At 40.7% G+C, this 24,096-nt stretch overlaps 1 protein-coding gene across 1 annotated transcript in view; it reads right to left on the bottom strand.

Annotated features, from left to right (window-relative positions):
• Window positions 1–1,841: 1,841 nt before the first annotated feature.
• Window positions 1,842–24,096, bottom strand: part of doc2b (double C2-like domains, beta) — a 96,880-nt gene continuing 74,625 nt past the window's right edge. Inside the window, exons 4-9 of the mRNA XM_070917502.1 lie at window positions 21,909–22,018; window positions 18,525–18,651; window positions 9,083–9,240; window positions 4,772–4,853; window positions 3,180–3,276; window positions 1,842–1,975 (exon numbers count right to left, since the gene is read on the bottom strand). Coding sequence (XP_070773603.1) covers window positions 1,842–1,975; window positions 3,180–3,276; window positions 4,772–4,853; window positions 9,083–9,240; window positions 18,525–18,651; window positions 21,909–22,018 — 708 coding nt within the window. The remainder of the gene's footprint in view (window positions 1,976–3,179; window positions 3,277–4,771; window positions 4,854–9,082; window positions 9,241–18,524; window positions 18,652–21,908; window positions 22,019–24,096) is intronic.

Raw genomic sequence — 24,096 nt, 5'->3', positions numbered from 1 at the left:
TTTAGGCAAAGTAGATTTTTGTATCTCATTCATTAAGTCCTCACTGGTCAAACAGCCTGCTTTATTGGACAGATAACCATCAACCGTCATCCTGCTGCTTACAGATGAGCATCAGTCGTCCTAAAATCCTCTAAGCAGAACTTATGACCATCAACTGCCAACTCCTTATAGCCGCTCAGCCTTGGATTGCGTGGTTGTGTTGTTGGTGTGGTTATGGTACTTGGGAAGAGGACTGAAGGCCTCAGTATACTTCAAACAAGGTGCCTCTGTCTGATGGTGGAAAGCTGAGCTCTCAGACAATCTGACAACAACACGTTCAGACAGACAACAGCAAGGAAGGCCTTAACGTTGAGGGTGAGTGGGGTGCTGACACGGAGGGCTGAAAAAAATGCACCTGAACCTGGTTCAACTTTTGCTGCATTGTGTCGGCCAATCAAATACGTCGAAGTACACATTCCTGGTAGATTATCTTGCAATGTAAACGTTATATATTTCTTCTGTCGCCATTGTTGTGACTGCTGCTGCTCCAACAAAATCCTTCCTTGTGATGTCAAACTCATGGATCTATAACTCAAACTGAGCTTGCTGAATTGTAATTCATCGTCACACCAGAAACAACTCACCTACGCAGGCCATTGAAATGTTTTAACGCAGGGCTGTTTTAAATCTGAAAGCCCAAGGCGGCATCTGAACTTCTCTCCCAAGCTCTCTTTTTTCATTCTTCTCACAAACTACTTTTTAAACCTTTTTCGTTTGTAACACCATGTACAAAATGCCTTCAAGGAGAGACAGTTTGGGGGGGCAGTGGGATGCAGCCAGGAGGAGGCTATACGGATTCAAGTGTGTAGGTATAAACACTGATGTGACATCACTGTGGTTAAGGTTTGGTTTGGTGTAGGCACATAAAGTTAGGGAGCGATCACGGTTGAAAGAAACAACGTTGTTTGCTGGTCTTTTGCTGACCCTTCTAACCAAACTGACCTGACCTTCTCCGTCTGTCTGCCTCTGTGAATTCATCATGTCGTATGTGGACATTTACTGAAACGACTGCTGAGGACGTTGTGCGGTCTAGTTCGTTTGAAGCATACTGAGGCCTTCCCTTGTACAGTATATTAAGGAGGTTTTAGCGTTCCTGTGACATTGTTCTCACCTGGTCAAACGACTCAAACTAAAGGATAAACGCTCCAGATTTCTAAAATAAGCTGCTTGTAGTCGGCCCCATGTGTGGGAGCCACTCACATGGGCTGAACGACAACAGGACCTTCGCTGCCCAACACTTTTACAATCATATTAAAGTGCAACATCTTCAGTTATCGGAAACATTTTTTGCTACATCCTCCGTTAGATTCTCCACTCTTTTCCCACTAAGATGTCAGTATGAAGGCTTTGTTTGTGCTGTTTCAGGGACCGGTGAATCATTGGCCAATTAATTAGCTGCTGCTGTAAAAGATCTCATCAAATAGAAAGCATTTGCTCCTTTTATCTTCACTGATCATACACGAAATCAGAATTATGAGGCTTAAAATTCAACACTACCATCCCCGTGATTCATTTTATTGACTGAATTTCTCTTAAAAGAAAAAGAAATGAGCAGCCGTGCAAACCCCTGTTGTACATGAAAGTGTTGCTGAACGCAAACAAAAGGTTTTGGATATTTTTAAATGAGCCCTGTTGAGAGGACATATATTCCCAAAGAGGTGTCACAGGTCGCGGTGGCCAACATGAGGAGAAATCCAGAGAAGAAGAGCTGGGAGGAGTTAGGAAAATGAACGCAGGAGTCCTATCTGGTGCAACCAGGGAGGGGACAGGGGCCAACAGGTCGGACGACAGGATGCGGGTCTTCAGTCATTTAATGAACCAGGTAATTCATTCGTCAGCGTGTGCCAGCGCTCAATTTTCTTGTCCTTGTTTTTAAGGCAGTCAAACCAGTGTTTGAGCCTCTCTCCGTTTGCATTGATACCCAGAGATACACCACCTGAAGGAAGGCACAAGGACAGCATGAGTCATGTGCTGAACGCTTAGCAAAATGTGTAGGAGATGTACAATGTGCCACATTATAAAAGACCGAAAGGATAACTGCAGACCATTATAGTGTCTTAGCAACAGCACAAAACAGCTGAAAACAGGTATGGCATTAAAGATGTTTTGATAGACAGACGCCCTTTACAAAGAGTTTATAAGTTGTAATTAATGGTTAATAGATAATTTACTATTGCTCCCCTCAAGGTCCACTTAGTAGCTGTTCTGAAACTATCAGTCCTATCAGAACAGCAACTACAACATTAAAATGGTGTTTACATGATAATGCAATGCAGTAATTCTTTATTTTACTTAAGTACAGTTTTGAATGCAGGACTTGTATTTTGACTTTTACTAAAGTTAAGGGTCTTCTTCCAATGTTTGTTTTCTCAACTGCTGTTTCTGCCATCAGGTATGAACTTTGAATCTCAACATTTACAAATGCTTCATAGATCATGATTTAGAGAGTAGATCAGCTTTCACTCCCTACTGATTGGTTTGGGAAAAACACATCAAAATAACTCACTAATGTCAAGCTGGAAGTTAAACAAAGTGGTAACTCAGCTTTATTTTCAGGCACTGAGGGATGAGAGCATGAGGTTAGCGCATTTAGATTGTGGCAAAACAACTCAAGTGCCACTTACTAGCTTTTTCTGGAATTTCCACCACATCGCATGGTCTTCATCAGCAAATAATGTCAGTTATTATGGAGTTTCCAGGACTCCAAGAGGAGTCAGTTATTATTTTACCAAACTACTATTTCAAAGTCACTTTTATGCTCAAATTGCTCAGACGCTGTTTTCTGATGTGTCCCTTTATTCATGTTTTATTTTAATTTTTTACAAAATGCATTTACTTGATTTTAAGTGCGGTGAAAGCTTTTTATTACCTGCTTTGAAACAGGTTTGGGCATCAGTGCAACATACTTAAATTGACATTGAGAACACGATGGCAGGCCAGCTAGTTCCCAGCATGGCTCAGCGGTTGTTTGTTTCCCCGCCTCCAGCCTGAGAGGGGGCCGGGCAGATGGCAGACTCAGCTGGACAGAAGGACAGTGGTGCTGCTGATGCTGCTATTTAAGCTATTTATGAGCTATTTAAGCACGTCCCACACCGTCGTCATCTGTGATGAAGGCCTGGCACTGGTTCATCTGTGCTTACCTATGAAATCGTTGGATTTTCCGATGTCGTAGTCCCACACGGTCACCTCCAGGGTCTTTTTGGTGAGGTCTGCATATTTTATGTCGTAACAGAACTCCTACGGAAAATAGAACAGCAGAAAATAAAAGCTTCTTTCTCCAGTGCGATAACATAGGATAACATCTTTTCACATAATATAAAACATGAACGAGAGTCTATTCTCACAATAAAACAACTCTTCTGCATGCTGTTGGGTTTGCATATAATTACAAACCTGAATGCAACTGACAGTTGTTTCATTTTCAGGTGAAACTGATTCACATAATTCTGAATGCCTCATTGAGTTTGAATTTTCTTTTTTTGTTAAAGCCTAAAATAACACGCAGGTTGATGTTGTTGCAGCCGTTGCCTTTCCTCACTCTCACAGTCTTATTAGTTCAGGACACTCACATAGACCCATTCAGTGTACTACAGGTGTCAGAGGTATCTTGATTGGAGCACAGAGGAATTAAATGTGAAATACATACCAGAGTACTTGAACAGAATGACAGTATAATCAATACAACACACTGTCCACTAAATGAAACAAGCATTTTCCCTGATATCAATTTGCGCCGTGTGAAGCAAGAGCATTTATTCTGCATTTCAGTCTGTAGTTCAATCAGGGTTGCTGCTCCACCTTAATGAAATCAATGATACAGAGGAAGTCCACATTGCTCGTCTCTGACAGAAAGGCCAAGAGGTGATGGAGGAATATGGGCACAAAAAATGTCAGAGGAAATGTCAAGCCGCTGGCCTGTGTGAGTGTTTGGCCGGGGCCGTCCGCTCGTGTACAGGCTGGGTACCTCCGAGCCAAGCTGCCCCCTGCCACGACCACTGAGGGGCTCGTTCAGCCTCAAAAACATGTTTTGGCATCTTTCTGTAAAACCTGGCTGGCTCCTCAGGGTCTTTGGCAATGCATTTCTGATTTCAACAGTATTTATAATCAGGAGTTCATCTGTGAGGCTGAGCTGAATGAGAGAATAAGGGCTGATTACAAGTCCTGTTTCTTTATCAAAGCAATGTTACAGCACACTACAGCACTGGTCCCTATTTTAAACCAGCTATGAGAGATTCTTTGGGAAGAACAAGGGCAAAAACACAAATCCTACATTTGAAATAACTGTTGGCAGAAGATTATGTGTTTTCATGCAGGACCCCGTTGCTCATAGTGAGAACCTGACTGAGAAAATATATTTTCAGGGCCTTTAATGAATGACGGAGATAACCAATCTTTGGTGGGAAACATCAAACAAAGATTTCCAGTGGACGAGAGAAGATATGAGGTTAAATAAAGTATCAGTGCTGCCAAAAGACACCTGAGACATCTTCTATCAACATCCACAGACAGCTTCAGTCATCATTCACAGGATGAATTTAGAAAAATGTGCCTCTTTTCCATCTGACAGCCGAGCCCTCTCTGAAAGGCTTCTGTAGGTCTCGGGGTTATGGAGGTTGCTTAGCACACAAAAGCACCGGACAAACACTCAACTCAGGTAAAAGACAAATAGGGGGAAAAAAACTAAACAAAATTGGAGCTGCAAGGTTTTAGCGCAAGAAGCCGTGATTTATACCTCGTTGAACTCGGGGTTGAGCGTCTTCTTCTTCACAGCAGTCTTGTGCTTTGACTTTTTGTTCTCGTCAGGCTTCAGGTACCTGAAGGAGAGCAGGGAGGAAGACTTAAATCAGGACTTAACAGTGGAACAGCAAGGAGAAAATACTACAAATCCACATGGATTTATTTATTAAATGCCTACATGATGATTATTATTATTTGAAACCCTCATCAACTATGTAAATCCTCATATTCAAAGTAAAAGCATCATTCTGTACATCTCTGTCCTCCAGAGGGTGCTGTGGTACTGCCTTATATTCCACCACACAGCTATATTACATTACCCACACTACATGACATTACTATATTATCTGACTTTAATAGACTCCACCTGTGCTTTTATTAAAGACATTTTTTCCCAGTTGGTAATACATAGATGCTGTTATGTCATCACCTTTCAAAGCAGCTCTTCTCTGCAAAGATTAATGTCCAATACAGGGTAAGTTTAAAAACAAAATTTAATTTCAGTGCCTTTCTGATGAGATTACAGAGGTGAAGACACCTCGCTTCATAACAATAACACATTTCCAAAGTCAGTCGATACTCCGGCTGCATCACAACAGCTCAGACCTCCAGTAAGTAGTCTTTAATCCCTAAACCATCAATATCAGGTTTTATGAGTTTGTTCTGGTAGAATTTTTATGATCTTTGCAGTTTAGTGTTCCTTTAGGATGTATACTAGGTCATACTACACTCGTTTGTCAGTTCATTAGGGACACCTAGCTAAAACTAATGCAGTCTAATGCAACAGTCCTGCAATAAATCAGACTCTCAGCATGATCAGTTTTTATTTCAACTGTTTCAGAGAGGTTTGGGTTGAATTTAAGGGGGGGCAGGGGGGGCCGGAATAGTCCCTCTCAATATATTATTATAACTACGCAATTTTCAATATATAATATGGATTGAGAGCACTAATTATAGACAAAATGTATGTTTTTTTTAACGCTGTGTAACATTGTAGTAGTAATTAGGGTTTCCTTTGTATACATATATTATTAACTGTTACAACACAACTTTTTGGCGTCCCCTTCAGGAAAGATATTTTTATGTTTATTGTCCCCCCAACAGTGAAATGAAATATCCGCCCTCATATAAATGGTATGGACAAAATATTAGAAACATCTCTCAGTATAATGCAATGCAGTTCAACAGCACCACAAACTACAGCCTTCAGAATCTCAACATTTATCACAGGACTGTTGTATTAGACTGCAACTGCCTTGTTTAGTTGTACCTAATAAACTGGCAGCTGAGTGTTTGTTGTGAAATATGAAATATAAACAAACGTTGACTTGATTTTGACTTGTTGAGGTAAAACATGTAACATTGCGGTTACTTGTCAGCTCCAGTGTTTTCACTGCGGTCCATGAGTCAGCGGTGAACTGTTGCTGAGGGTGCACACAGTGGTGTTCATGAATGTACAGCCAGTGTGTGTGTTTGTGTGAAGGTTGGACATTTGCTTCTCTTCTGCCCTCATAAATGATGCAAAAGGCCGGATGCACTCATATCAAACTCTGCGTGGTGTAGTGAATGTTGTGTTTCACCTCTGACCATTTGGCAAAAGAGTAGTTTTGGGTAATAATGCTCATTCTGATGTGGTATAATATCAATCCAGTGAGCAATTACAGTGGCTCGCCACATCCGTTTCCTTCCTTGAGCTCACTGGACCCACACGCACACTTCAATTTCCCAAGGTAACACAGACTTAAAGGGAGGGTAAGTGGGTTATTGCTCACAAAGTTACCCCTGGGGGAGTGGGGGCTGGAATTGTTGTTGATGAGGATATTGCAGCGAACCTAATTGTTGTCATGTAATGGGGCTACTGACCCCCAGGCAAAACAAGCAGAGAGCGAAAGTTAGGATGCAAAACGATGCTATTGTGCAAGAAAATGGTTTTAAATCGTATTTCGGTGCTTCTATTATTATGCTTTTGTTCAGCAGCTGTGCAATGAAACCATTCTTAAGAATATCTCCACCTGTAAGCTTGATGAAATGCACTTGTCATTGACTGGAGAGCCATTAAAGAGGACATTTACTCCGTCATGTCTCAGGACGTGCTCCACTACCTTGTTCGACTAATGTGTGTCTTCGTTCTGCATTCGTACGGCACATGCATTTTAAGAACGTGCCCAACATTACCGACACAATAGAGCAAAGCATTTAGAGTTCAGGTGACAGCTGTGACTTGATGCATCAGATAGACTTGTGCTAGACATGGGCTGGTGAAAGGAGGAGAGAAAGCACGCAGCCCTGTCTATCTGTCTGAGTATACATTTCCTTTATTCCCTCTCACACGAGCTTGTCAGTAAATCTATTATCTGCCTGAGTGTCCTTCAAGCTTCAGGGAGATTTTCTCAACCTCAAACTGTTGGAAAATTGTTGCCAGCCCCTCTCCTCCGAAACGAGTTGCGCTTTTGTTCTCGAGGTGTGCACAGCGGAGTCGGAAATTAATTGCACTTTCATTGCTCAGCCAGATGAAAGACTTGGGAAATGTTCAGGTGTGATAAATAGGACTCTCCTTCAAATTGCAGCCCTGCGGATGGCCTCTTGTGCTGTGTGTCTTTCATGCCGCTGATAATCACAGGTAGTCTGCCTCTTTTCTGCTAAAACATCAGCACTGCCAGCTAATCCATTTCAGCACTTCTACAGTGCGTTGCGCTATAAATAGCCACATTATTACGAGCATCCTGTGTTTTGCAGAGAAATGTACATTGAGAGGAGAGACGTAATCAATCGACAGGTGGCTTTATGTGCAGTCAACACGTTTGTATATCATGTAATCTGAAAACTCCCAAGTGCTTCCTTAAATTCACAAATCTTCTTTCTTTCACAGTATATACATTTTTATTGGCTCTGGACATGACAGTTTTACTACTACTGCAAAGTAGCCACAACAAGATAAATTCAATTCAATTCAAAGCGTGAAACTCTGGAAATGTAATGTGTCCAGTATTTGTCGTTGACTCACTTCTTCCTGTACTTTCCGCTCTTCTATATGGAGACGCAAAGTTTTCAAAATAAAATAAATAAATAAAACAAAATAAATTATTGTATGAGTGTAATACAACCATGAAATTGTGAGTTAATCCAATACATTTTTAAAACTCACCTCATTATAATGAAATGTTATTCTGTCCTGCTTTTTTTCTCAGAATAACACAGTTTGCTGCAGGTTTGTTTTTATTTCACTCTGGCAGCTTTTATTTCAAAATGTGCTTTTTCAAAGTTGTTGTTTTTCACCATTTCCCTAATTATTTCTTAATGCCACTTTCACACAACAATGCCTTCGTCAGTCCTGACAAACAGGGAAGAACCAGTTATGTGATTGGCTGTTGCTTTGGTCTGAATGAGCACGACACCAATGACATCAGTGGCTATTTGTAAACTTAATATCTTTGGGTTTTGGACTTCCGACAAAACAAGATGTTGTCAGCTTGGACTCTAGTAGGCAAATAATAATAATAATAATAATAATAATGCACACATAATTGTTAGTTGCAGCCAAAATAATAAGCTTAGTTTAAAGAAAATGGATTATGTACAATGCCATGACTGTATATTTCATGTGCATTTATTCATATGATAATTCACTTTATGTCTTATTCATTTATTTAATTTCGAACACGGTGGGTCTCCGTACTTCCAGGCTACTTAACTGTGTACTTTTCTAACCTCACAATCATGTCTACACTGTCTTGTGCTGATGTTCAAGTCAAGTTATACTTTTCCTGACATATTCGTTGATGAAAATTTCTGGTTCATCACATCTTGGGTCCAATGTTCACAGCTGAGTCCAACATTTCTATTGGTTTTTAATAGCATTACACTCACTAAGGTAATTACCGAGATATGGGAACACAGCGACAACGCTACAATAAACAAGCTGACAGTCCAGTTTGTCTAAACCTCTTTATTTAGAGGTAAAACTGAAAGTGAACACACAAGTACAGTAAGCACAGTAGGTCAGGTTTGTGATTTTTTTACCTGAGGGATTGTTTTTCAGCCTGTCTGATTGTCTGTCTGTTGTGTTTCTTGCCAGTTAACGCCTCCGTGTTCCCAGATCTCATGAATTAACTTGGTGAGTCTTAATATTACGGGTAGAAATTATGTCCAAAACTATGAAAATAAGATCCAAGTTAATAATAATAAACAGGAGGTATCCTTGTATTAAGGTTGTATTAAAACATGAAACTGTGGAGCTAAGCTTGTGCTGTTATATGTTAGGATGTAACAAGCTCCAGTTTCTGTTTGGGTGTGTTTGCATACTGACGTTTTGACGTAGGGGTCGGAGAAGCCGTTGGCGTCCATGGCGGCAAGGTGAGCGCAGCGAATGATGCCCACCACCAGGCAAGACTTCTGGGTGTTGTACTTGAGAGAAATCATGATGCGTCCTCGCTCCTCCAGGGACTTGTCTTCTGTCTTGTTGACCTGCGGCGGTGAAAATGACAGGATTTAGGAATAATAACCAGCTTTTGTTGCAAAGTCTACCACATGCAGGTATCTATGCTAGCGAGTGGCTGCGAGCCAGGGTTCCCCCTCCTGCCCAGCAGCATTTGCAACTGATGCGTCTCATTTCTGGCATCAACGTCATTTGGGAGAAAACCAAAGCTTTAATTTCCAAAATGCTATTAATCCATATAGACAACAAAATCATTACCTAGAAATGTTGTCACTCTCCCAACCATGGGTTTCATTCATTTTTTAAATCCCAGGAGTTTTTCTGTCCTGTTAAGCATTTTGTGAAAGTCGATATCATAAAAAGTCTACAGCAGCTACTTCTTCTTCTTCTTCTTCTTCTTCTTCTTCTTCTTGCCTTCTCGCGTGTCCTGAAAATCTGCCAGTCACTGATTGGCTGATTGATGTCACCTCCGTTGTAGATGGTGAGTTAATAGCCTCATCAAAATTAATTTGCCGTGTTCTTTAGAGACAAGATAAACATCTGAACTGACACATGACCTGTGTGCCTGTTTTCTTTCCAAACACCACACCAGGCCTCCCCACTGAGGAGCACACATTCACTGTGTTCGTCTGTGTGGATGGTTTGATATTAAACGCTGTTAGAGGATTAGTTATTTATAAATTGTGCAAAATAAGTAATAATTAATAAGGCTGTCAATAATGCCCCCTTTATTTATACCAGTGGTTCCCAACCTGGGGGGGTCACAAGACAAATCTAAAAGCTCGCAAGATATTTGAGACGATCAGAAAGCAGAAACAAATGTATTTCTGCTACACCACATTATGTTTAATTTTCAGACTTTCCTCTTTAATCTTACCAGATCATTTTGCTTGTAAAACGTATTCAGATAAAACAAGTGAGGTCACTCTTTGGATGAACTGCTCACAACCAGTAAACAAATGCAAACTGTGAAGAGGAGTCACAGGCAGAGGCTGGGAACCACTGATTTATACCTTAATGTCTTCTAGGCATTTTATCTTTTATCGCTATAGTGAACTGCATGAAACTGCATGTTATTTTGAATATGTAGCCTCCTGTGTGACTGATTAACCGGTGGGTTGGTTGAACGACTGAATAGCTGCTCATTCGGTGACATTTTGATTTTGACATCTTCAAGCTTGCAGTTCCACGTCCAACCTTGAAAGCCAAGTCCCTTTCTTATCCCTGCCAGAATCCAACCATCTGATCAACCATCAATCAATCGAGTCAGTTCTTCATGGTTAGTGGTTACGTTGGTGGTGGAGTAGCAGTTACCAGACATTCTTCATAATTGTCTTTTTTTCACATTCCTTCAGCGCTCCACAGAGCACTGCAAGCTCTCCAGAGAGAAAAATACATACTTGAGTGAATTACCTTTTACTGAAATGCAGCCCAGGCCCCTAAAGAGATTTCTGGGCTTTTGTTTTTTTTTCTCACTGCTTTGCCGAATGACTTAGAAATGCAATTTAACAGCAACAGTCCCGCTGTTGCTGATTGCGTGAATATGCACTGGGCTTTCCCGTACATCAGCATTTATTTTTAACCACATATACAGTATAAGACCATCCATATCAGCAGACCAAATGCACAGAGGCTTAACCACTTCAAGCTTATCAAGAGCTACTTTAAGTGCACAGACCAGTGGAAATGTGGGCATTGGGGAGTTCTTTCAATTTGGTTTGTGCCATTTCAAATTGATATTCATTAGTTTTTTCTGTCTCAGCTTCTTCATCTCATTTATGACAAAGTTACTTCACACTGAAGCTAAGCTATAAAGTTAAACATGAGATACTTATAGTTCTAGAAAGAGTAGTTCAAATTTCTTTCTTTCTTTGATCAAGTTTAGTTTTGTAGTATTACAATACAAACAAGGTGGCTTTAAAAATGCCATTGAAGAATCCTTCAGTGATAACAACTTGTGTTTAGCAGCCAAAGAGACAGATATTTCTCTCAGGAGTTGGTAGAGACCACAAACAGAGCTATTACATTCGTCAGGTGCACACAAATACGACTCCAAATTAATGATAATGTTGCTCTGTAGATGCCTGAGGTGTTTTTAAGCAACTGCAACCAGTTCGCCATATCAGCTTAAAAGGTGTTGTGTTTTGTTCTTGTTTCCGCTGCCCCCAAGAGGCCAACAAAAATCTGTTACTGCTGGTTTAAACGTTTACTAGCTGTAGAATAATTATAATAATGTCTTGTTAAGCATTCTGCTGTTTGTAGCTTGTTTACACAACTCGAAAACACCACATGAACAACCTATGTGAATGGACAGCTATGATTTTGCCTACTGAGAGCTGCTGCTTCAGATAATCAGTGGTCTTTGTTACAACCTTTGTGAGTTCACACGTCCACCGCTATACACTGACGCCACCAAAACATCCTCAACATTCAGAAACAGTATTAAAATGAAGAAGGAAAACGGGCAGAAAGAAAAGCCTCTGCAGACACAGACTTCTGTCTCCGGCACAGTCTTGTACTGTGTGCAGGAGACAGTGCTCGACAATCTGTCCAGCAGTGTCCACAGCAGGATACTAATCAGATATCTCCAGGGAACTGACTCTCTCTACATGAATCGCAGATGACTTTTACAAGACGTCTCACTGGACTTGTGGACTTGGCATCCATTTCATCTGGGATGCCAACATGCTTCAGCCGCCGTCTCGGTTTACTGTCAAATCTATTTAGTCCTGTCTCTTCTTCTGCTGTTTATCCACGTTCAGGACATCCCACTGTTGTGTCTGCCTCCCTGACTCCTGTAACAAGACGCTCTTTGGGAAGTCTGTGACAAACCAAGAGGCTGACAGGAATACAAGAGTATCAAGACAGAAAGCAGGGGAGGAAGTACAAACTTCAGGCTGCCTGGATGGTATCAAGGTTGGCATACCTGACAGGCGCAGACATCTTTACAGCACTCAGTGTCTTTTTCTACTTCGCACTCACAGACCATCCATTTAGCCTCGGCTAGCCTTCCTCCTCTAACAAGCTGTCATATAAACAACAGATACCAACAAAGAGACACATTTAAAACTAACAAACACAATTGATTACCATATAACACCATTCATCATCTGCTCCTCATAGACTAAGGTCTGCTCTCTTTCCCTGCTTCCGTGAGCCTCCTTTTCCTCTTTCCATCAATCTGCTCAAACATGAAATCAACTTACATAAACAAACACACCGCTGTGCAGCAGCGTTTGCTTAACATTCTCCAGCTAATTGTACCATTGCCTTGGGAAAAACTCAATTAAGATTGGCTAGAGGATGTCCATTAATTGAATTTAACGCACAGTATAACCGGACACCTCCGACGTGACTGTCTGAACGTCGCTCTAAATGAATGTAGCAGCAGAGCTAAATAATCCAGTGAGATACAGTATACACAAGCTCGCTCGCTGCCTGTGTCATTGTTTTCTGGATTCAACAGACCGGCAGCACAGAGGTAGAAACCCCACACAATAATATACCAAGTGCATTGACTGGGTTCCAGGTATTACTCAGGGGTCCCTTAGGGGTTACCAGGGAAACAGAGATATTACCAGGAAAAAAAGGTCAGGTGATATCCCAGGATAAAGGGGGAGTTTTACCTTTGACTGGACCAGACTGCCGAGCCAGTAATCAATTCCAATTTCTTAACTTACAGTTTGAAGTGGAAAACCTTAATTACCTGCCACAAGTGTTTCCCTCTTTGCCTATCTCCTTACAATACAATGAAAAACCCTGACATGCTTTGAGGAGCACTGGTCTTTTTCTGTGCCACATGTCATTAGCGAAGCTCTTTGTAACAATGCGTGGGGTAGTTCAGAATATGAGGCTGTAAATGTGTGTAACAGGAAGCTGAGCCAAAACGCATCTCCTGCCAATGTCCTGGTGGGATCCCTCGGATCAACACCTCTCAGAGAACAGTGGGGCGCTGAGTATTGTGCTGATGCAAGAGAGGAGGGCACGGCTGACAGGGCACTGGCATTCAGTCTGCACAAACATGTTCCTGAAAACTTTAAATATTCACGTCTAAAAAAAGCATTTCAACAGCTCAAATTTGGGAGAAATATTGTAAATTGTTATCTATCTAAAAGGGTTATCATCATGTTTTGATTCAAATGGTGCTAAACTTTGATTGACGCATGGATATATGTGACATCACCTTTTTCTAACGGAGTCCCGCCCACTTTAAACTAGAGAGAAATAACAAAAAAACAAATACAGAAATCTCTTAATCTCGGAAAATAGCCAAAACGTTGATAGAGGTTTTCAGGGCCTTTAATGTGTCTCCTCTGTTAAACATGCAGTGCACTTAAAGCAGCTATAATCAATATTTTCAGATAAACAATTGATCACATAACATGTGAAAGTGATCGATCGTAGTGACCTACGGAGAATTATCACCCAAGACTACAGTTCCCCTCAAGATTTATACTACCTTTTAGCTCATTGATTTCGTTTTATGGCTCGCAACTTGTCTGTTTTGGTCCACTCTCACAGCTCTCATCAGCATAATTTTCAGCTGAAGTAGGCATCTGTTTTCAGAGACAAAGCTCTAAAACATCACTGTAAACTACCTGCTCAGCACCAACCGGCTGACAGATACAGTTAGCAGTTAACGGGGCACGGTTTATGACCTATACTGCAACCAGCCACCAGGGGGCTATCAAGATGATGTGAGCTGTCATGTGGTCCATCAGCATTTAGAAGCTAGATATTTCCCTCAGGAGTTGGTGGAGACCAAAAAAGAGATTAAAGGACCCACATTCACCAAGTGGCCAGAAACAAAACTCCAGATGAATGCTGATAATGATCTTTTACTGCTGGATCTGAAAATAGGCAACTGTTTGCCACAAAAAACTTTATAAGGTGATAATATGTCAGTGTTGTGTTTACAGCTTGTTTCCACTGCCCCCAAGTGGCCAAAAATATCTTTTATTGCAGGTTTAATATGCAAAGATCTTTGTAATGGTTGCTTGTGCAGTGAGAAGGATTTGATCCCTCGAAGTGACTGAACTCAGGTCTAAAGAGAAGATTTTGACCCGATGAGGGGGTTAGACGACAGCTCAGGGGTCATCAGTATACTTTAGGTATCATACTTTCACAGTTTGATTACTAGTCATGATATCTTGCTGTGGACCAAAGTTTTGTATGGACCCACCAACATCATCACCCTTAGGCCCCACCACTAATGGGCCAACAATTTGGCAATGCTACTGCTGGTGCAGAGCTTTCAGAGCAGACAAATCAATGGCTTTTAAGCATCGGTTTACATACGCTGTAATGAGACAAAGTGCTGTTCCAAAACAGGAATTAAACCACTTCTCAAAAATGGCAACAGGGTGAGCTACAAACGTGTGGACATCTCTTACAGTTAAGCCTTTCATTGTCCAACTGAGCTGAGGGAATGGAGAAATATATTGCACAGAGACACTGTGATCCAAGATTCATTGCCAGATTAGCCTGCTGGCTCTTACACTGTTCAAGCCCTCTTGCTGTCTTCTGGTGCCAATGCTAAAGGCAGCATCCAGAGTTGAGGCTGGCAGACACGTCCGTTAGACAGAAATGGGTGAGTGGTCGCAATGTTAGCAAGGACACAGCTGTCCAGGTACCACGAGATTACCAAAATATACAAACAGTTCTTGCGGCTTCCAACGACCCTGATGTGTGTGTAGACGTTTCCTCATTTTATGGTGGTGACTATATGGTGACAATGGAGGCGCTCTCCTGAATGTACCTGAGCCTATTTCAGCGTAACGTATACAAGAACACGCGGGAAACTTTAGCAGCACTATAAATTCCCAGCGTTCACAGTGATGTGGTTGGCCCGTTACACAGGTTTACTGCCTACGAGCTGGACAAGGCAGTCAAAATGCTCCACTGTCAATAAGACAGGCACTGCTATGAGATGATTAAACGGCCGGTGCTGTATTCTCCCCAGCACAGCAAACAACATCCGGTGTTCAGACAGAAACTCCTTATCCGCCACTTCAAGAGCAAGCAGAGCAGAAAGCTTTCTGCCTCGAGCTCTCTCTCTCTGTAACCAGTGACGGTCATAGCTTCACTTCTTTTTTTTTTTTTTTTTTTGCCTTGATGCATTTTCTATGTGAAAATGGCCAAACTTTGCTTTAAATCCTCCGTTGCTGAGAGAGAACAGACAACACCTAAAAAAAAAAAAAACAGTTATGGAGTTTGACACAAACGTCTGCTCTACAGCTACTCTAAAAGCCACTGTATGCTGTGGCAACTAAAACCTCCTCCAGTCTTACTAAAAGGAAGTAAATCCATCCACTCTTTGCTGTAGATAGCTGTTGTAAAGCTGCGGGCAGTGGTTTCAATCAGGCTTACCTTGAATTTTCAGAATAATTTTTAGTAAGGCTGAAGGTCAGGGTGTGCTTGTTTGTGGTAAAGACTATGAAAATACTTGTGAGTAGGGCTGAATAGTTAATATTATCGAAATCGCAATAAGGCCAAGTGCAATATTCAAACTTTTTGATGAAGGTAAAAATGACAATTCCCACTAAAATGGTGACTCATATCACAATCGCAATATGTTTTTGTTTTTTTTTGCATATCGTTCAACCCTCCTTGTGAGTGAGATATCAGCACAGACAGCGTCTATTGTAAATATCCAAACTGATTTCTTTTTTTCTGGGATTTCTGGCACAACAAATGAAGGGAAGGGAAAAAGTCTGAAGAGTTCAAGTGTAAAGAATCACTTTATTATCAGACCATTTCGTCTTTTCCTCCTGTCATCACCTAATATTCAGATATTCTGCATATGTCTGTGATCTCTGCTGACACTCTGTAACCATTGTATGACAAATGATAACCATTGTACACCTTTAAAACATGGTCATTTTTTGGAAGTGTAACATGTGCTTTGACACAATCAGGGGCCTCTCATGGTGAATGCATCGTGGCTGTTTGACACCAGTTACACACGAGCACATTTTGTATTTTTGGATGCTATTTCACACTCCCACATAGACAACAAAGCATATGAGAGGAGAAACAGGAATTTGTCTCTCCAAACACAAGGCATTGCTCTACACTCCAAATATGGCTGATCCAGAATTACACTGAGTTCATTTTTTTTTTTTTTAAACCATAAACCGTGTAGGCAATTTGAAAAGGATATTCAATCACAGTTCAATGATACTCCACTCCACTCCCATGCTCTCATAACACATAATCCACTCCCGCACCCCACTCATGCGCTCAAAACCCAACGCTCTAATCTGTTATGTGTTTTAAACCAAATCCTTATGGATACTGTTGTTTGCACTGGTGTTCCTCGTGTAATTACTAACATGCACGACATGAAACACCCTTGCCGTGCCTTGTTGGGATGTACAGCATCTTAGGCAGGATTATGCTAATCTTTTAAATGTTTTATGTGCAGAACTCCTTTTGGGGATTGGTTATCTTTTGTTGTAACATCACTATTGCAAGAGATGACTACACATATTACTATCTGAAAATACTATTACTGGGCATTTCAATTAGTTCATAATTACATGCTGTACAGTACAGCATATTTTCTATTTTTACCCTCTATACAACTCTGTAATAAGGGTTTTCACATAGAGCTGTGCAGTGTATCCCCCTGAAGAATTAATGAAGAGTATTCAGGAAAATGAGGAATATAGTGAGATATGTACTTGATCCGAGAAACCAAGCTGAAATAGACCTGATAAAAACTTCAGACTGGTTACACAAGTGGTGAGATTTAAATATCTGTAGTGCCATAAGAAACCTTTCTAACACCACTATAATAATCCCTTGACAATAAAAAATAATTTAGATATTGCCTTTTGCCTTTTTCCCTGTACTACTGATCACATTACTGTTATTTCATTAATAACGTATTATAACATATTATCTATTGACAATCACATGGCGATATACATCTGACAGAGGAGGCTTGCTGCCGTGTTGTGTCCCTCAGTGAAGAATAACAGAACGGCCCATACATAATATAAACCACCCAGCAGCCATGAAATGTTAAATCTTTACATAATATTCTGTGATAAAATCTGGTTTGCATAGAATATAAAAAACATACAGTAGAGTGCCGCTCACAAGCTCAAGTACCTGCTCTGTCGTTCCAATGATTTCATGATTAGTTTTAATATAAATCTAGACACACTTTCGTTGGGTTAACCCTTCATCTCATATTCAATATGATATTATTATGATATCATTCATGACTATGCAACACACAACAGGCAGCCAACACACAGGGGTGAAGATACAAGAATACTTTATCAATCTGAAATATTAATAAGTGTATTTAACCTAGTAGTATAATAGAGTGTATTATATACTGGAATACAGTATTGTACAGTATAGTACAGTGTACTATAGTATAGTATAGTATAGTATAGCATACACTGGAGTATAGTATAGTACAGTATAACACAGTATAATATATTATAGTATATACTGGACTATATTGAAAAGTTACAGTATAGTACAGTATAATATAGTGTAGTATAGTATAATATGATATAGTATAGCATACACTGGAGTACAGTATAGTGTAGTACAGTATGGTTTAGTATAGTATACAGTGGAGTATAGTGTAGTGGTGTACAGTATGGTTTAGTATAGTATACACTGGAGTATAGTATAGTGTAGTACAGTATGGTGTAGTATAGTATACACTGGAGTATAGTGTAGTGTAGTACAGTATGGTATAGTATAGTATACACTGGAGTATAGTATAGTGTAGTACAGTATGGTATAGTATAGTATACACTGAGTATAGTATAGTGTAGTACAGCATGGTATAGTATAGTATAGTATACACTGGAGTATAGTATAGTGTAGTACAGTATGGTATAGTATAGTATAGTATACACTGGAGTATAGTATAGTGTAGTACAGTATGGTATAGTATAGTATACACTGGAGTATAGTGTAGTGTAGTACAGTATGGTATAGTATAGTATACACTGGAGTATAGTATAGTGTAGTACAGTATGGTTTAGTATAGTATACAGTGGAGTATAGTGTAGTGGTGTACAGTATGGTATAGTATAGTATACACTGGAGTATAGTGTAGTGTAGTACAGTATGGTATAGTATAGTATACACTGAGTATAGTATAGTGTAGTACAGTATGGTATAGTATAGTATACAGTGGAGTATAGTGTAGTGTAGTACAGTATGGTATAGTATAGTATACAGTGGAGTATAGTATAGTGTAGTACAGTATGTGAGTAAGTGACATGTTGGCAGTAACACCTGAAACCACCAGTAACTGCGTGTGGCACTGTGGACTTACAGGTAACTGTTTCTCCAGGCAGTTGTTGAAGTTTTTGATTTGGTTGGGCTTCAGCTTCTTGAGGGGGATTCGCGTTTCCCCGATGAACTCGTTGTGGCGGAATTTGTCCTCATCACACACTGAAATCCTGAGAGGAGAAGAAACAGAGCAGGTGGGTGGGGGTGGGGTGGATGAAGTGAGGCTCAGGTTGAAGTTTTGTCGCTGAGAAGTGCCTTAAAACCATAAAACCAGTCATTTTCCACCTGGAGCCCATCAGCCTCCAACACAGGGATTCAACTCTCGGCAGAGCTTCTCCCACTGACTCTCAAGGTGGCACTGAAACAAAACCTCAGCAGTTCTGCAGTGAAGGAGTTCATAAGATTTTTGTCAGACTCGATCAGCATGACAGAAACTGATGGGGTAATTACGCTTCAGGACGCTTTCAGCTACATGTGGATCAAAAGACTCGAATATGCTAAAATGAGAGGGGGAACTCTTGTTGGGAGGAAGTCCAGAGACTTTTCAGACGACTGAAAAACGCACTTGTTCCTGATCATGTCAAAAATAATTTAAAACCAAATCACGACTGTAACTTGAACATATCTTTCTGTGCTCGACTTATTTACTCAATTAGTGCAGCTTGAGTTGAGTTGCATGGTGCATTCGGCCTTGTTTACTTATTTGTGTCACGTGCCCATTTTCTATTTGTTTCCACCGAACACGTAAACGCAGCACACGTCCTCTTTTCAACGACATGACGACATCCTCTGAAAACATCAGTGCATGTTTGCCAGTTTAATCAACAAACAAGAAGATTCACTATATTATAAAGCAGAACTGCTTGCAAAAGATAATGAGTGACGGGGAAGTGAAAGGCAGCTCTCGATTCAAAAACCGCCGAGGACATAGGCACACGTACTGTACCCGAGCTTCAGTTATACTTTCCAGACTGGAGATCTATATTCCTCTCCGCCATTTCATTACATTCATAATGAATGTCAATTATTGGTGTGGGACAGCGCTGCCCTCAGTGGATTTATGTCTTCAAATAAATGCAGAGAGCAGTCCCTATGTAAGCACTCACAGCCCTGACATGACATGATTCACACTCGTGGCTCATCAGGCTCATGTAGTGGAATACTGTTTGTTTCAAGTGTTTTTCTCTGCATGATGTGGAGGAAAACATGCAGCCTTTGTGCACCTTATGGCATGAGTAATATGAATTAGCATTGTAGCTTGTAGGGGATGCGGCGTGTAATCAGAATCCAGATGAAACTCGACGGATAAAAAAAAGACTATCTGCTGCATGGACAGGTGGTGCTGAACTCAAATTTCAATTTACAAAAAGAAATGAACAGTAGTAGTAGGAGGAATGTGGAGGCCTTTCTCGCAGTATTGTTCCTGGAAAATGGTTAATCAAGGCGTTATTATGTGAATGGATTTTTCGGCGTGTGCACAGACAAGTGTCCATCAGATTACATCTCTGAGAAGTTGCAGATATTTATTGTTATTATGGTGCTCGATGCAGTAACAATACAGTTGTATTTTTCTTGCTCAACAACCAAAATATATTAGCAGAGCATTGATAAGGTTGCCAGGCAATAATAGATACTTCAATTACTTCAACAGCTGTGAGATACAGTACATGAGACTTTTCAAAAATAAGTAATCTGAGGTTTGAAGATAATAGATAATTAAAAACAAAACAATCACATTTTTATTATATGATGATCAAAACATTTTATGATGATTTCATGAGCACTTGTGTATTTTTCTGCCATTAATCCAATAAAGCTTATCAGCTTAAAGCTACAGTAGACAATATTATTGAATTATAACTTTGTTTGAAATAATACATTTTGACCATTGCATGCCGTGAATAATATCGAATTATAGGGCTCCTTCAAAAAATGTGTGTTTCTGCGCACCCGCCCCTTTGTATCAAATCTTTGGACGAGGGCTGAATCAAACAACCAATCAGGGTTAGCTAGCACGTAAACTGGCCAATCACGTCGACTCCGTACAAATAAGGGCTTCTAAAGAAGGTTCCACCTTCTGGATTGGAGAGTGAATCAGAACAGCTGGAAGAGAGGAATCAAGACACAGAACCCCTGATACACCTGTTTTTTCTCAGTATACGACAAACACAACTACAGGTAGGAGAAAGAAGACCACAGTCACACAAGACACACACACACACACACACACACACACACACACACACACACACACACACACACACACACCTGGTGGTTACTTCGATGCTTGGGGGGGAAACAGAGGAAATAAAGCACATGGCCCACCTATCATTGGGATGTACAGTATTCTGTAGCTACCAAAATGAATACACATATGATTACATAACCTACTTCCACCACAGTGTTAACACTTTGGTAAAAATAAAGGAGCAAAGAACAGTGAAGTAACACTTCCATTGCATAACAGTGTCATGTTTATCATGGGGAGTAGAGGTTTCTGTTCCAGGTTTTAGTCTATTCTCAGGTGTTGTAGTGAAATATAAATAACCAAACAAAACAGGAAGTTATCTCACCCAAACAAAAGTGCCGTTTGGAGATTACACAAACAAAGGGTTTCCCGGCTGTTGAACTGATCGGGGGATATCACACGTTCAGGTTCGCCCGGGCGCACAAACACGCATCATAAATTGTATTGAAAAGGAATACACAGGATAAATAACCGCAGCACTCATTTCTGGCTAAAATGGCTGTTCCCAAATAAAGTGATTTACCTCCGGAGTCAAGAAGAAGAGAAACCGTCAGACATCACTGCTCCCTGAAAATCATTTCTAAACCCTCTGAAAACAGATCTGCAGCAGCTGAGGCTAAAACAGGATACGCATATTTCCTCTTTTCTTTCCCTCTCTTCCATTCTGTTTCTTTCTTTCTTTCCTCCTTTTTTCCTTCCCTCTTTTTCCCTTTGTTTCACTTCCTCTCATTTGCTTAATTCTTTTTTCTTCCATGTCTTTCCTTTTATTCTTTTGTTCCCCTCCATTCCTTTCTTTCCCTTCCCCTCTGTCCTTCCTTGGTTCTCCTCCCTTCCATTGCTTTCATTAACTTCCCCTCCTTTCTTCCTTTCCCCCTCCATTCCTCTCATTTCCTTCCTTCCTTCCCCTTTGTTCTTTTCATTTCCTTCCTCTCTTCCTTCCCTCTTTTTCTCCCCTTCCATCCCTCAAATTTTCTTTCTTCCTCCTCTCTCACTGCCTTCCCTATTTTCTTTCCTTTTCAGCCATTTTCTATTCTGCCTCCTTTCTTCCATGCCTTTCCTTTTATATGGCCATCTCTCCTTCTATTCATGTTTCTTTCTTTCCAATCCTTTCCTTCGTTATTTCCTTCCTTTGTCTTTCTCTTCGATATGAGCACACATAGGACATACTGTTGAGAGTACCTGAGTGTTTTGCGGACCATATCCTCGTCGGTGATGCCGTAGTAGGTCAGGGTCTCGCTCCAGACAGGGTTGAGTGTGTTGTGCAGGGTCTTGGTTCTAAGTTTATTGGCCTGAAAGACAAACAGAGAAGTCGGCCATTTAAAAGGATTGAATGTCATGACTGACTAACTACTGGCTCCCTCGCACAGCTCAAGAGAGCTCATCCCTCAGGTGTCAAGTTTCACTGAAATGCTGCCAGAATTATACAAACGTCCCTGAAAATGTACAAAGCCTCTCCGTCCTGGTGAAAATTTGTCAATGCATTGACGTCCGGTTGCACGCATGCAAACACGAGCTCAGTGCCGCATATTGAACACTGTCAGGAATGAAAAATAAACAGCAGACTGTATTTACACAAAGTGACTGGCATAATCGAAGCAATGCAGGGAGTGAATGCTGTTGAATGGAGTTCAATGGCTCAGTCTGGTTTTTCTTTCTGTTTCTGTCAGAACTACATCTTTTTGGAGAAAGAAATGTTCCAGTCACAGACCTTCGTCAAGCATTAAATTCACAATTTGAAAAAACATATTTATAATTGAGCCACAGCCTGCAACAATACAGAAACAACACCTAACAACATACACCCAAGACAATTAATACCATTGATGTCATTGATAAGTACAATGAGACAAGCAACACATAAAAATAGAAACCTATAAAGTACAAATTACTGGAATAATACACTACAAAGTACAAAATAAGTAATATTTATCAATAAGTTCTAGTATACAATCCAAACTAGAAATTATTTTCAAACTTGGCACTTTAAAGAGCTGGAATCAGGGTGCGGTTAGCTTAGCTTAGCATGAAGACTGGAAGCAGGAGGAAACAGCTAGCCTGGCTCCGTCCAAAGGAAATAAATACACCTACCAACACCTTCAAACGTGTTTTATTTACATGATTTACATGATGAACATACATGTGAAAACAACAATTTGTCGATAAAGGTGGAGCCCAATGCTGTAACTATTTCTTGCCATCCACCCAACACTGTGGGTTGGCAGATTCGGCGGATGAGCACAGGTTTTGGTGCCAAACCTGGCAACCTCACTGTGACAACCAGACCTCCACCAGCTTTGTGAGCTTTGGAGGTATTAGTAGGCATATTGTTGAACTTTGGAGAGAGCCAGGCTAGCTGATTCTGCTATGCTATGCTAGGTTAAACACATCCTGACTCCAGCTTTGTACTTATCTCGTAGGCATGAGATTGACAGTGATCCTCTTATCACACTAAGAAAGAAAGCAATGACACAATATGTCAGGCAGGAAAAGGTTAATCAGAAGGACACCATTATTGATATAGAGAACCTTAAAGGGGAAATACACATCACCAAAGTGTTCACATGGGAGCACTAGCATGTGTGAAAACATTGTGTAAAGCGTTTTGTGGGTGCGTGAAGGCTGGTGTGATGTCACTTGAGTCAACGTCAGTTGGGGCTGAAGACTACAAGTTTGAAAATGAAAAAAGTCTGGAGGTGTGGAGTTAGAAAGAAGTGATCTTACCGGACCTCTGTAGCCCACTCCTCATCTCTGCTTGAGGCTGGCGGCTTGAGGCTACATTAGCAGCTACTAGCATAAAACACCCGAATCTCTGACCAGACTGTCAGTGGTTGGGTTGCATTGTGGGTAATGTAGGCATCATGTTTTGACAAGGAAGAAAATATGTGGAATACCGACAGATGGATGTCGTGTTACTGTGATATAAACTGAGATATTTCAGACGAAAAGTCAGCGAGTGGCTTGATTATCAAGAATTGCACCAATAAATATCACAGCCGCCATCAGACTGTTACGCAGCATTTTCACTGACTTACTTTGCCAGAGTTGCATCAGTTGCAATCTAGTGAGGTGACGAAGATGACTGTGACAAGCGACACGGCTTTATCAGTGTAATACTGTGCGGGGAAATCCTCAGAGTACGCCGCCGAACACGACAAGATGAGGATGATGATACTGTGTTGTGAGTCATGGGTGAGGACATGTGATTCTGTTGAATTTAATCAATTAGCTGGTGTGATTATTTGCAAGTCTGATGGCGGGGTTCCACATAATCCTCTCACTGATTGTTTCTCCCTCAATCAGTGGTTGGTTGATTCCCACAGGAAGGATGTTGATCGCACACACACAAACACACACACAAGCAGTGTTC

This window comes from Enoplosus armatus, chromosome 13 (assembly GCF_043641665.1).
Source record: "Enoplosus armatus isolate fEnoArm2 chromosome 13, fEnoArm2.hap1, whole genome shotgun sequence".
Classification (NCBI taxonomy): Eukaryota; Metazoa; Chordata; class Actinopteri; order Centrarchiformes; family Enoplosidae; genus Enoplosus; species Enoplosus armatus.
Note: the sequence above shows the minus strand (reverse complement) of the source record. Positions and strands in the feature narration are given on the sequence as shown.